This window comes from Pyrus communis, chromosome 6 (assembly GCF_963583255.1).
Source record: "Pyrus communis chromosome 6, drPyrComm1.1, whole genome shotgun sequence".
NCBI classification, from domain to species: Eukaryota; Viridiplantae; Streptophyta; class Magnoliopsida; order Rosales; family Rosaceae; genus Pyrus; species Pyrus communis.
Window position 1 is genome coordinate 3350801 of NC_084808.1, and position 12863 is coordinate 3363663.

At 36.7% G+C, this 12863-nt stretch overlaps 1 protein-coding gene across 3 annotated transcripts; it reads left to right on the plus strand.

Annotated features, from left to right (window-relative positions):
* Positions 1-1791: 1791 nt before the first annotated feature.
* LOC137737097 (clathrin interactor EPSIN 2-like) lies at positions 1792-11319 on the plus strand. Of its 3 annotated transcripts, XM_068476465.1 has the most exons (14): positions 1792-2018; positions 2384-2507; positions 2735-2786; positions 2915-2994; positions 3077-3155; positions 3446-3529; positions 3752-3897; positions 4311-4670; positions 5709-5750; positions 6051-6143; positions 6237-6418; positions 9131-9348; positions 9428-10349; positions 10443-11319. In XM_068476465.1, exons 2-14 carry the CDS (start codon positions 2473-2475, stop codon positions 10895-10897), a joined length of 2748 nt encoding a protein of 915 aa, XP_068332566.1. In that variant the 5' UTR covers positions 1792-2018; positions 2384-2472; the 3' UTR covers positions 10898-11319. The 3 variants fall into 3 exon arrangements, with proteins under 3 accessions (XP_068332566.1, XP_068332564.1, XP_068332565.1); XM_068476463.1 differs by lacking the exon at positions 5709-5750 and having other exon boundaries at positions 1793-2018; positions 9113-9348; XM_068476464.1 differs by lacking the exon at positions 5709-5750 and having other exon boundaries at positions 1793-2018.
* Positions 11320-12863: the final 1544 nt, after the last annotated feature.

A 12863-nucleotide genomic window follows, 5' to 3' on the forward strand; every position in this document is an offset into this window, starting at 1 on the left:
CTGATAATTGGCTTCTTCCAACCACTTGCTGGCTATCATTTCTTTGTGGCTATGCTTAGGACATTCATCGAGGTGAGATCCTGCAATTACACTGGCGATGCTTGGCTATGGACAAGGACTTGGTCGATTCGCGATCGGCAGCGACTGGTGTAGAACTTTCTGGTGTTTATGGTCTTTTGTGCGTTTTGGGCTTCAACTTCTGGTTGGCCCTTTGTAGTTTGTTTATTGGGCCCGTGTTTTGCTTGTTTATGTGTGTTGTTTGGGCCTTGGGTTTGCTTATGTGTATGTTTTAGTTTGTAATAAAAGTGAAGAAGCATTTTTCCAAAAAAAAAAAAAAAAAAAAAGGAAGAAAATCGAACACAAATTAGGATATGGGACTCCAAATCGGAGATCTGGGGATGCATTGCGAATTTGGGAACCTTTGTGCTTTATTTTCAGCTTAAGATTGATATATTTAGTGCTAGTTTGGTACTGAGGTGCTTTTATAAAAAGTGGGTATAAAAAAAAGCTAAGCTCAAAAATGTGTTTGGTAAATTGTAAAAAACAACTTATTTTTACAGTTTTGGATGAAAGAAAAAGCTGAAAACGTGAAGTAGCAAAAATAAGCTTTGAAAAAAAGTTAAAAACGTGAAGCAGCATAAATGTTGGATTATATGTTGAATACTGTTTCTTGTTAAACGTTGGATTATATGTTTAAGATAAAGTTTATAAATATTTTTCTTTTAAAAATAAAGTATATTTAGTAATTCACCCTTATTTGTTAAGAAAATTAAATTAATGGCACATCTAGTATTATACCATTTTTGGTCATTTCACACAGTTAGATTTGTTTTATATAAAAGTTTACCAAGGACTATAATACTGGTTTTTTTTTTGTTTTTTTTTTCCAAAGGCACTTTTACAAAAAAGTTTACCAAACACTCTGCTGTTTTATTTCACTGCTGCTTATTCTCACAATATAGCAGAAGCATTTTTTTTTTTTTTCAAAGCAGAGTAATACCAAACCAGCCCTTAGGTGTCAAATTCGTGGGTTCCTTCAAGAAGGAAGGAGACGATGATTTGACAAAATTACCATTTTCATTTATGGCAATTGGACAACCACATAAGCAAAATTCCTTCCCCGTCAGCATTTTTTACTGAATGGACGAAAAATAAGCAAAGTGGAATGAATATTGAGTTTCAATTGCAAACTGGTAATATTTTTGTTTTAGGGGAATGGGGACTAATTTTGAGTTTCATGGACATACAAAAAAAAAAAAAAGCCTAAAAAACATAAAGAAAAATAAGGGGGAGGACAACTGTCCTTGAATCGTTGCATGTAAAATTGCGTTGTCTTTTTTGTCATTACACTAATTTCCATTCCATTTCATTTTTCCCTCTAAATTATATCATAATTCCTATCAATATGGATTAATTTATATATACGAGAGAAAATAAAAGTAATTTACAATAAGTGGTTAATAACCACGGTAGATAAAAAAAAAAAAATAAAAGAGAATTTTTAAAACACTTAATTTATGTCCACCTTCTTTGTGTAGTTTAAAATATAAATATCGACTTTCTCCTTTTTATAATTGTTTAAAACAGGAAAGGAATTATTTAGTTTTTTAAAAATTTCATTCTACATTTTTTTACCAGTTTATTTTTATTTTTAATTATAAAAAGTTTAGAATACAAAATGAATTTGTTTTAATGCCAATAGCAAATCATTAACACAAAAAACCTAAAAATCCAAAAGCCAAAGCCAAAATCCAAAAGCCAAAGCCAAAAGCCAAAACTCTTCAAAAATATTTTTATTTTTAATTGTCTTGTTCAAAGAAGAAAAACAATTACCAAAAAAACAGCTCAGGGAATTCAGGAGCTCTCCTCTCTCCTCTCTCTCTCTCCCTCTCCCTCTCTCTCTTACTCTCTCTCTATCTGATCCTCCTCCTTCACCTCCCTTTATGTGTACCAGATCCATTTCTTATTCTTTTTTCACCATTTTTTTGGGGACCCAATAATCGCTTCAATTGGATCAGGTAGGTTTCCTCCCAGTTAGATCTGGTTCTCCTTAATTTTCTTGATTTTTCTCTGTTTCAGATCTAATTCGTTCCCTCTGTTCATATTTGCTTTGATTCAGCTCTGCTTATTTGTAAATTTGATTTCAAATTCGATTTTTTTCCCAATTAATAGTTTTTTTATGGGTCAAATTATTATTTGGGTTTTCAATATATATATGTTTGTTAATTTGCAACGTATAACATTGATTCAAATTTGCCAACCATTTCTGTATTCGATGAAAATTTGGGTTTCAATTTGATTGATCTGGGGTACATTCTGTTATTAGGTCCAGAAATTTTTGATGATCCTTGTCTTCTTTGAACTGAATTAATGCTTCGTGCAGGTCAAGGTCCCTAAGAGGCGGTATTCGTTTAATTGGATCGCAGATTTGCTGCTGTTGTTTATTACTATTGATTCGGAAATCGTGCTACGATGAAGAAAGTCTTTGATCAAACTGTTAGGGACATGTAAGTCTTAAATCGTGTTCATCACTTTAAGTTGATTGCTACGTGTTTTTCTCAATTTTGTAGTGCTTTGATAATAATCTTCCTATGTACTTGTTAATATGTGATCTTTTTTGGTACATCATTACGAATTCTGAATTTTTTTTTTACCATGTTGATAAAAAAAATACTTTTCCCGTATGTTTTGTAGCCAAAACGCTAAACTGCTGTTGTTTGTTGCGTTCTTGCAGAAAGAGAGAGGTGAACAAGAAAGTGCTGAAAGTTCCTGGAATAGAACAGAAGGTAGTTTTCTTTTTTGTTAGCTCTGCAAAAGTAGGTTGGTTAATCAACATAACTGCCTCAGGTGTAGTCCATTTCTCTCTCTCTCACGCTCACTCTCATCAACTCACACCACTCTCTCTCCTATTTAGGTTCTTGATGCTACTAGTAATGAGCCCTGGGGTCCTCATGGATCACTTCTTGCCGACATTGCACTGGCAACCCGAAACTAGTAAGTTTGACAGTTTCTTTTTATGGTTTCTTTGTATCAATTATTATCTTCAAAAGAAATTCATTCCCGACCAATTGTGCAGTCATGAATACCAGATAATCATGCCCATCATTTGGAAGCGGCTAAGTGATACTGGAAAGAACTGGAGGCATGTTTACAAGGTTTGTCATCTCTATGTACTTTGTTGTAGTTATTTGCAGCAGATACACATTGTTTAGGATTCTCTCTCTTTTGCGTTCTATCTATGTGTCTGTGTCTGTCTCTTAGTCTCGCTCCCTCTCCTGTCCACTTCCATCTCCATGTAATGTATGGGTATCTCCTATTATCACCGTCACTGTATTTTTTTTTAAATTTTTTTTTTTTTAGCTTTCACATGCATCTTGTACTATGGTGAGGTTTGTTTACTTCTGTGTTGACATGTTGTTCATATAATATTTGTGCTTAAAATCAGGCTTTAATTGTCTTGGAATACATGGTGGGTCATGGGTCAGACCGTGTCATCGATGATATCAGGGAGCATGCGTATCAAATATCGGTAACTACTGCCCTTTGTTTCCAAGATTCATATCATCATTCATTTTTCTGATAATCGCAAAGACATGAAATAGTTGTTTTGGAGTATTGGGAAGGGATGGAACCCTTGGCATGTCTTAATAATAACCCTTTTACCCACCGCACGCCACTTGGGCAACCCCATTGGATTACCCATCGACTTGTTTATCGAGCTTACTAAACCAGTACTTTTTTCCTGAAACAGACATTATCCGATTTTCAATACATTGATTCCAGTGGAAGGGATCAGGGAAGTAATGTCAGAAAGAAGTCTCTGAGTCTTGTGGCTCTTGTCAATGACAAAGAAAGGATAATTGAGGTTAGACAGAAAGCAGCTGCTAACAGGGACAAGTAAGAATTCTCTCAGAAGGGGCTTTGTTTTGATATCTACCTTTTACATTTCTTGAATTCTTTTTTTCTTATTTTAATGTTAGTTTTTATATAAGCATCCCATGCCATTAGGATCAAAAAATGTATCTTCACTCTATTTTTTAAAATGTTTAATTTCCGAAGTCTTGAAGTTTCTTTATTGCTTTACAGTATTAACTGTTATTTGAGTAGTGGCAGTAACATTTCAAACAATGATTTTTTAGTGTTTCACCACTTTGGATTCTAGAGCTAGGTGTAAGAGAGAAAAGTAGTATTTTTTGTAGATCTATATGTATAAGCAAAGTAAAAGGAGTAATGTTGTAAAACTATACTGGTTCATCCTTTACAGGAAGTTCTAATGAAAGGGGTTTCTGACTGATTTGTATATCCAACAGGTTTCGTAATACATCATCGACAGGTGGAATGTATAGGCCTGGTTCCCATTCAAGTCTAGGAGGATATGGTGACAAATATGACGATGATCGTTACGAAGGCCGCTATGGAGGCAGGGATGAAGATAGGAATGGCTATGGGAGGGAACGAGAATGGGGCGATAGGGATGATGACCGGTACAGTCGTGATGGAGATCGTTATGGCAGAGAATATGATGAACGCAATGGGAGAGAAGGTTCCAGGGATGATGATTATCGAGGAAGAAGTCGAAGTGTTGATGATTACCCTCATGGCTCTAGAAGTAGAAGCTCTGATAGAGAGAGGGAGCGTTCAATTGATGATGATGGTCAATATTCCTCTCGGTAATGATCTTTTTCTGTTGATAATTTTGAATCATTACTAGTATGTGATGAAGAACCATTTTGATTTTCTTGGTGGCATGTATTTTGTTTAGGTTATCTTGTACTCTATTTTGAGGAAGTCAACTTAGCTATTTTCTTGAACATTGAGAAGGCAGATTTGTTATGTAACAATTATATTCTCTTGTTTTTATTTTATTTAATTTATTCATTTTTGTGATGGTTCCACTTTAGAGAATATTACTGTTAAAATATATGTTTTCAGCACGAAATAAAGTACCAAAGATAACTTTTCCATATTAATGCGTCAAAAGTGGAAGTGCATATTTGTACATGCCAAAATTTTTTGGATGCGTTTTTTTTTTTATGTTTTATGTTTTATTTTTTATTTTTTATTTTTTAAATATTTGTACAGTTGAGGCTGTAGTCTTGATCGTTTGCTTACTACTAGTGTTCTAAAAGTCCTGGTCAAGGAGCTAGGCGGCTGGCCACCGCCCCGATTAATGCCTAGGCATTTAAAAAGTAATAAAGGGCACCTAGGCTAGGCCCCCGTCTAGCCCGACTAGGCAAGTCTAGTTGGGTCTAGGTGGGCTGGCAGTTTTGTGACTTTTTTAGCTTTAAATTTTTTTTTAAGAAAATTGGTTAGGGTTGGAACTCTCTTTCAAATAGAAATTAGATAACTTACATTTTGCATTTTATGTTTAAATAAGTTGTAAGGGGCTTGTTGGATACTTGGATGAAACACATTATATGCATGTTCCCCATGTTCTGAATATGTTCAAGTACTTTATAATTTGTATATCACTTTTATGTTGCAATTTATGTTTCCCAATACGATTATGTATTATAAGTAGACCTTTATTTATATGTCATAATAAATTTAATTTAATTTAAATATTAAAAAAAAAAAACCACCTAGGCCCCTAGGCACTAGGCCTCTACCCGTCACCCTGAATAGCGCCTAGCTCCTTTTAGAACATTGCTTATTACTTAACCTAAATGGGAAATTCATTGTTTATTATTTATGTATCCTCATTGTAGTGTTAGTGGTGCTAAAACTGATGACCAATCTCAGGGTGGAAGGTAACTCTTTAGTGGACATGTGCTTGAAATATATTCTTGGGTCTGTGGCTCCTATACATTGGACATGAACATATGATTAAATCCAAATATTAAAATTTTAAAGATCTTTAAGTTGAACATGTTGGTTGTTTTTTTTATGGGTATATAGATCTGTATATGTATACACATATGCCTCATATGAAGAAATATTAAAGACTTCGGTAATAAAAACAAAGTAATGATTAGTAATATATGGTAATTTCATCAGAGCATTCCAGAACATTGCCAATTCCCAATAACAATATTATTCATTTTTGGCAGGCTAAGTAGGAAATATTCTGAACAAAACATTGGGGCTCCTCCTAGTTATGAGGAGGTTGTAAGTGAATCTCAAAGCCCTGTTCACAATGAAAGGTATGAATTTGTCTGAAATAAAGAATTTGATTCACTCATTTTTTTTTTCTTCCTATTTTAAGTGTTAGCTCAGCTAATATTTCTTGATTACAGGGGTGGTGAAACTCCAGCAGCTTCTGCTCCTAGAGCTTCTTCTCCACCTTCAAGCAATAATCCAAGCCAAGCGACCAGTGTTCGTGTTGCTTCTGCATCACCTGCAAAGCAGGAAGTGGAGCCTTCAGATGAATTTGATCCACGTGGTTCTGTTTCAGGCAATACATTTGGTTTGGTTTCAGGTTAGTAAGTCCTGTATGCATGTTTATGCTTTATCCCAGTACAAACTGCTGAAGAATGTGCTATAAATGTGTATTTAATGAGTATAACTCAAACATTCTTTATTGTGAGTTGTTTGTTGCACATGTCAGGACCGGTGTATTTGATTGGCCCCATTCAAGTGACATGGGACATCTGCTACTAAACCCTACTCTTTTATAGTTTCTTTTGTGTGAATTCTTTGGTACTTTCTTTTATGTTGATTGTTTGACTAGGGGGAAGCAATCAGGTTAAGTTGTCTGATTCCGATTGCCTGACTGCTTTTCTTTTTGTTTTCTGATAAGAATGCATCTTTCATTAGTAAGCTATTAGTGAGGGTTTATTTGCATTTCTGAGGTTTTTGAAGTTGGGAGGATTTTTGTTATTACATAATTCATTGGAAGTGGGTGTGGTTATGCTTATTGAATCTTTTTCTCCTCGTTTAGTTACCTGTTGAGTGTTTAACACCATGATCAACCCCCTTAAAATGCTAAGTACCCTATTCTTGAAACCCTAATTCAACCTACTGTTGGAAACCCTACAATCCAAGTCAAAAGTTTTATTCTTGGTTACTATTTCCTATACTCTGTTCACTTCCCTTGACCTTTCCCAGGTCATAAAATTCCCAAACAAAACACTAATTTTTTTCCATCCAAAGCCTTGTAAACCCTAAACTCTAATACTCCTTTTCATTTTAAATAATCCTCCTAAAAGCCCTTATTTCAGCCATGCGATGCTGTCCTAAGTCATTGTTTGCTCAGTGTCGATGAGTATCATTGGGCTAAAGCATGTGGTATGAATACACACTACTAATGTTCCTAACTCCTAAGTCACTGGAGATGGTTGATTCTCTGAACGGATTTGATGTGCTTGCATTTTAATTGGTTGTTGAAGATGGTCAAGCAAGTGAAATGTGAAAACATTGGCTGTACATGGCCCAAAGCTTGATCTTGAACAGTGTTTTAAAAAACTAGCCTCGGGGCGCGCCTAGGCGCCCTTGGAGGTGGGGCTGCTGGGTTTTTGCCTCTGTTTTGTGGGGGTAGGCATAAGGCGTCGCCGAGGTGAGCCCAGGCGTTCAGTTGGGCGTTTTTTCTTTCCAAATCCAGGTCTATTTCTGCTGTTCCTCTGTTTCTACCATTCCTCTGTGTGCCGTTCTAGTTTCAGAGAAGGAGGGAAAGTTTCTCTCTCCAAATCCTAGTGGCAAAGTCTAACTCTAACTCTTTTTTATTTTTTTTGTTTTTTATTAATTATTGCCCATTCAGATTCTGCCACCTACCATTTTGATTAGCCAAGATTTATTTCTCTTGAAATTTCCTATAACTACTCCACTCAGCCATTATTTCCTTTAAATTCCTTATAATAATTGCTCCACTCATTCTTTATTTCATTTTAAATTCCCTATAATAGCTCCACTTAGCCTTTATTTCCTTTTGAATTGCCTTTAATTGCGACATTCTGCCTTTATTTCCTTTGAAACTCCCTATAATTGTGGCCACTCAGCCTTATTTCTCTTGAAGTTCACTATAATTGCGTACAATAAAATAAATAATTACAACATTTTAAGACTATATGACATAATTTCCAAGTACAACTACACTTAATAATGAAGCAGAAGATATTATCTTTGGCTTATTTATAATTATATTTGTTTTACAAAGCATTATACTATATATGATTATATATGCAATATATATCAAGTTATTTGGGTCCGGTGAGGCTTTGCCTCACGCCTAGGTGGGGGCATCCATGGAACGCCTCGCCTACGGCTCCGCCTTTTAATACATTGATCTTGATTGATGACCGTCTATGTCACTCACATACAATAAGTTGATATTTATCTAACATAATTTTAATCTGTGAAGCACATTTGCACAATTGTTAATTGACTGGTTGACCAGTTCCATGCTGTTCTTTTTTCTATTTCATTATGATTCATATAGTAATCTTTGTTCTCCTAGATAATAATCTTGAAGAAACCCGTTTCATATCTATCTATTCTTTTTTTGCATTCCTTGATGCCCGCAGTTTCTGTTATACATGGGAAAATTTGCACGTTCCCTTTGTTTAGTTAATTTTCATTAAATGAACAAAATGCGCATGAGATGTCTTATAATCAGCAGGAGCTGCGGAGGTGGTGGAGCTAATGACATAATACTTTGTGGTATAATGATATGTTATAGTAGTTGTGGAGACATTATGGTTATTAACTTAGGGTGAGTGCAGTGGCGGTGGTAACATTGGGCATTATTGGGCATTGTCAAATTATTGTCGACAGCCTCCTCTTCGTTTAATATTAAGTAGGGTTTTAGCATCCTTTTATGAGCTAGTATGTCTGAGCTGCAACTTGTACTGGTTGTCCTTAATATCCTAATACTGTTGAGTGGAAGGTAGTATAGGTTTCTATGTACACCCTGTTGATACAGAGAACAAAGGTCTCATGTAACAGTGTATTTTTTCGTATGTTAGTTTATGCTCCTGAGTATAAAACCAGATCATTTCTTATATGTTGTTATCCTGGAAAAAAGATCATTTACTATCTTGGTAACCTTTTGCAAGCAGGTTGTTTTGATATAATGTTCTTTGACCTTTCACGGACTAGCTGTGAGATTTTAGTTACGTTTATGTTTGTGATTGAAATGCAGCACTATGAGAAACTCACATTGTCTTTCTTTTAACAGCTGCCCCAGCTGCTTCAGCTGCCCAAGCTGCCCCAGCTGTCCAAGCAGCCCCGGCTACATCAAACAATGTTGAGATGGACTTACTAGGTTCCCTTTCTGACTCATTCTCTTCAAATGCATTGGCCATTGTACCGACTACATCTTCTACTGCTACATTTGAAGCTGATCCCCTTGTAAACTCTAGTTCTGCAACCACATTTGCAGCAACTCCATCAGCGTCTAATGTTATGAATCAGGTAGGCATTTTTTGCTATTAAAATAATTTCTCCAGTGACATGCTGCTTCTTGGATTAAAAGTGTTCTCCTTCAATGCAGTCATTTGAAGATCCATTCGGTGACTCCCCTTTCAAAGCTCTACCTTCCAGTGAGGCAGTCCAACCTCAGCCACACACTTCCACGTCCACAGACTCTTTCACACCAACCATGAACCAGAGTGTAGATACAGCTTCCAACTTTCCCTTTGGGGATTCATTTTCTGCTGCAAGTTATTCTTTATCTGGTGTTTCCAGTGTTCAGACTCCAACAAACTCGCAATTTGTGTCTCAAGAGCTCTCTACTGAACACAACAACATGGATATTCTCGCTGATATTCTGCCACCTACTGGACCTTCACAGCAATCCTTTTCAGGTCCAACAGGTCAGCATCCACAGCCAAGTACTAATATGTATGGAAATTTTCATGCACAGCCAGGATCTATAGTCCCTCATAATCAAACTGGATTTGCTGGACAACACAGTGGTGGGGGTTTTCCATCACAGGAAGGGCCTACAGCTCCCATCACTTTACATGGAGCTCCTCAAACTCCAACAGGACCTACTGCACAGTTTAACAATGGAAATATCATTTCACAACAAGGTGGATTTTCAGCTCCCAACGGCGGAAACTTCTTTTCACAACAGGGAGGTTACATGCCTCCTCATGCTCATAATGGACCGGCTGCACAGCTTAGTGGTGGGAACTTCCATCCACAACAAGGTTCTGTCGGTTCAGTAGCTTCACAGGCCGCTCATCAAGCTCCATCTGGACGAGGTTCGCAACATAACAGTGATGTTCTGGGCAACGTTTTTTCACAAACAGGGCCAAACACCTCAATGGGTTCCCAGCAACCACTGTCATCTTCAACAGGGGCACTTGCTATAGTTGCTCAACCACCTAAAGACAGCAAGTTTGAAACTAAGTCAGCAGTTTGGGCTGATACGCTCAGCAGAGGCCTAGTTAATTTAAATATATCTGGAGGTGAGGGCTACGTCTCTTCTTCAACTTGTTTATTAACTATCTATGTTTTTTGTGTGTTTTATAACAGCTTTTGTTTTGTTTTTTCATTTGCAGCTAAAATTAACCCATTGAATGATATTGGAATTGATTTTGATTCCATTAATCGGAAGGAAAAGAGGATGGAGAAGCAGCCGTCAACTCCTGCAACATCTACTATTAACATGGGTAAAGCCATGGGATCTGGTTCTGGAATTGGCCGTGCAGGTGCAAGTGTTCTTAGGGCGCCACCAAACGCAATGGTGGGTTCGGGTATGGGCGTGGGGATGGGTCCTGGTCCGGGCATGGGTATGGGTATGGGCCGTGGTCCAGGTGGTGGTATGGGCATGGGGGGCTATGGTGGCACGAATCAACCCATGGGTATGGGGACGAACATGGGAATGGGAATGAATATGGGCATGGGGATGCAAGGGCAAACCGGATTACCTCCTGGTTCAAACATGCCTAGTGGTTATAACCCCATGATGGGCGCTGGTGGTTATCCTCAGCAGCCATATGGCGGCTACCGATGAAATTGACAAAAGTAAGTTAATTCATGTTTGATTTGAGGTGGATAAGAATGGAATGCGAAGCCCGGTTTTTACTATTAAATTCTATCACAATTCACATCTAGACCAATATTTGGTATAGAAGGTTGTATTTTGAAAGAAAAGTTGTGTAATTTTGTGGCCGGCCCCATGTGATGTAAATTTCCGTTCATCGTCTTTGTAACTATGCGTTTCTTATGGGTCACAAGAGAGTGTTGTCTATAGGTGCATTGCCTAGCTGGTTTCATCAGGGCTGTTGTCTTGTTTGTGTAGTAGTGGGGGATAACCATTGTGAGGTTATCGTTTCTCTTCTTTTTATCAGATATATTCTTTTTGGCAGATGGTGTAACATTTATAGCGATGTTTGGCTACGGACACAAACCAATAAGCGTTGATTCATTCTTCAACTTTCTCATGTTCTTTTTGTTCCTCTAGTTTTGTATATCGGTATGCGCAAAACAGAAGAGGTGTGATGGACAAATTTGGAACGAAAAAAACCAAGATATCTAAGTTTTGGAAGTTCGTCGCAAATGTTATTATGTTAGGCACAAATTCTTTAGTTAGTTTACCAATTTTGAAGCATCCATTGCTCGATATTAACTAAACCTTCGAAAATCTATCCAAGAAAATGGCATTTCAAATGACAGGAATAACTCCGAACACAAGTTATGTGCCTCGCACAATTTATTTTAGATGGAAAACTTTAACAGATTTAGGGTGAGATGTTAAATTGATGATCCATCACCGTCACCACCACCACCTCCATCACCAACACAACAAGATACTCTACCGACTCACCATGACCACCACGACATCCACAATCTCTGACACCAACATCTCCCACCGCCATATCCTCCATTGTGATCAACCTTGCCCCCATGGCCACCTCCATTGTTTCACCATCACCACACCGACACCACCACCACCACCACCACCGCCTCACCATGTCCACCACCACTACACCTCCGCAGCCACCATCGAGGAACTAAATTGGGGCAATGGAAGTGTTGAAATATCTTAATCAAATGGATGGTTGTTTCTAGAATGCATGGGTTGCTTATAGAATTTTGTTAACCATACCAGTTACAGTTGCCTCTGCAAAAAGAAGTTTTTCAAAGTTAAAGTTCATCGAATCTTTAGATTTAATGGATTAACTATTTAATAAATTGAAAAAATAAATGGTTAAAATTAGATTATTTAAACTTAATTAGTATATTTAAGTCTAAGAATGCAAGATGTGCAATGTTTAAGTAATGTTTGTATATCTTTCTTCTTTTAATATTAAGATTTAATGAAATTTGATGTAGAAATAGACTTTTAATGTATTTAGCAAATTCTTTTTGGGTAAATCTCAGTTTACAACCCTAAAGTTTCTTGATTTTTAACATTTCATACATCAAGTTTTTTTCATCCCATCTGGTATTTAAATGTTGAAATGTACCAAACTAGGATGAAAAAACCTTCATGTATGAAATGTTGAAAATTAAGAAATTTCAAGGTAGTAAACTGAGCTTTACCCAAAAAAGAGTTTGTTAACACGAAAAGTCTATTTTAACATTAGATATAAGATGGGGCAAGTGCAATGTTGTCTCCAACATAACCACCGTGTTTCGTCGGCCCAAGTCATCACAAGTTCCTTCATCAATGATTTATGGAATAAATGAGTTGTTTGTAAGATGAAATAATACTTAGAAGTTAAATTAGGATTTGTGTTTCATGTTTGGCCCTGTGGGTTATGGAATAAATTTCAAGTTTTGATGTGCTATAAAACTGGGATAGAATAATTTCTGGTTCAAGTGTTCAATTTGCAAAAATTTGTGAAATTTTTTCCATAATGTGCATGCGGTGTGCATGGCTACATCTTAATATGAGAAGCAGGAATGTTCACTAGTTATGATGCACATCTGTTGTGCCCTAGAATTTAGCGAGTATGACCACAACCTAGTTGGCC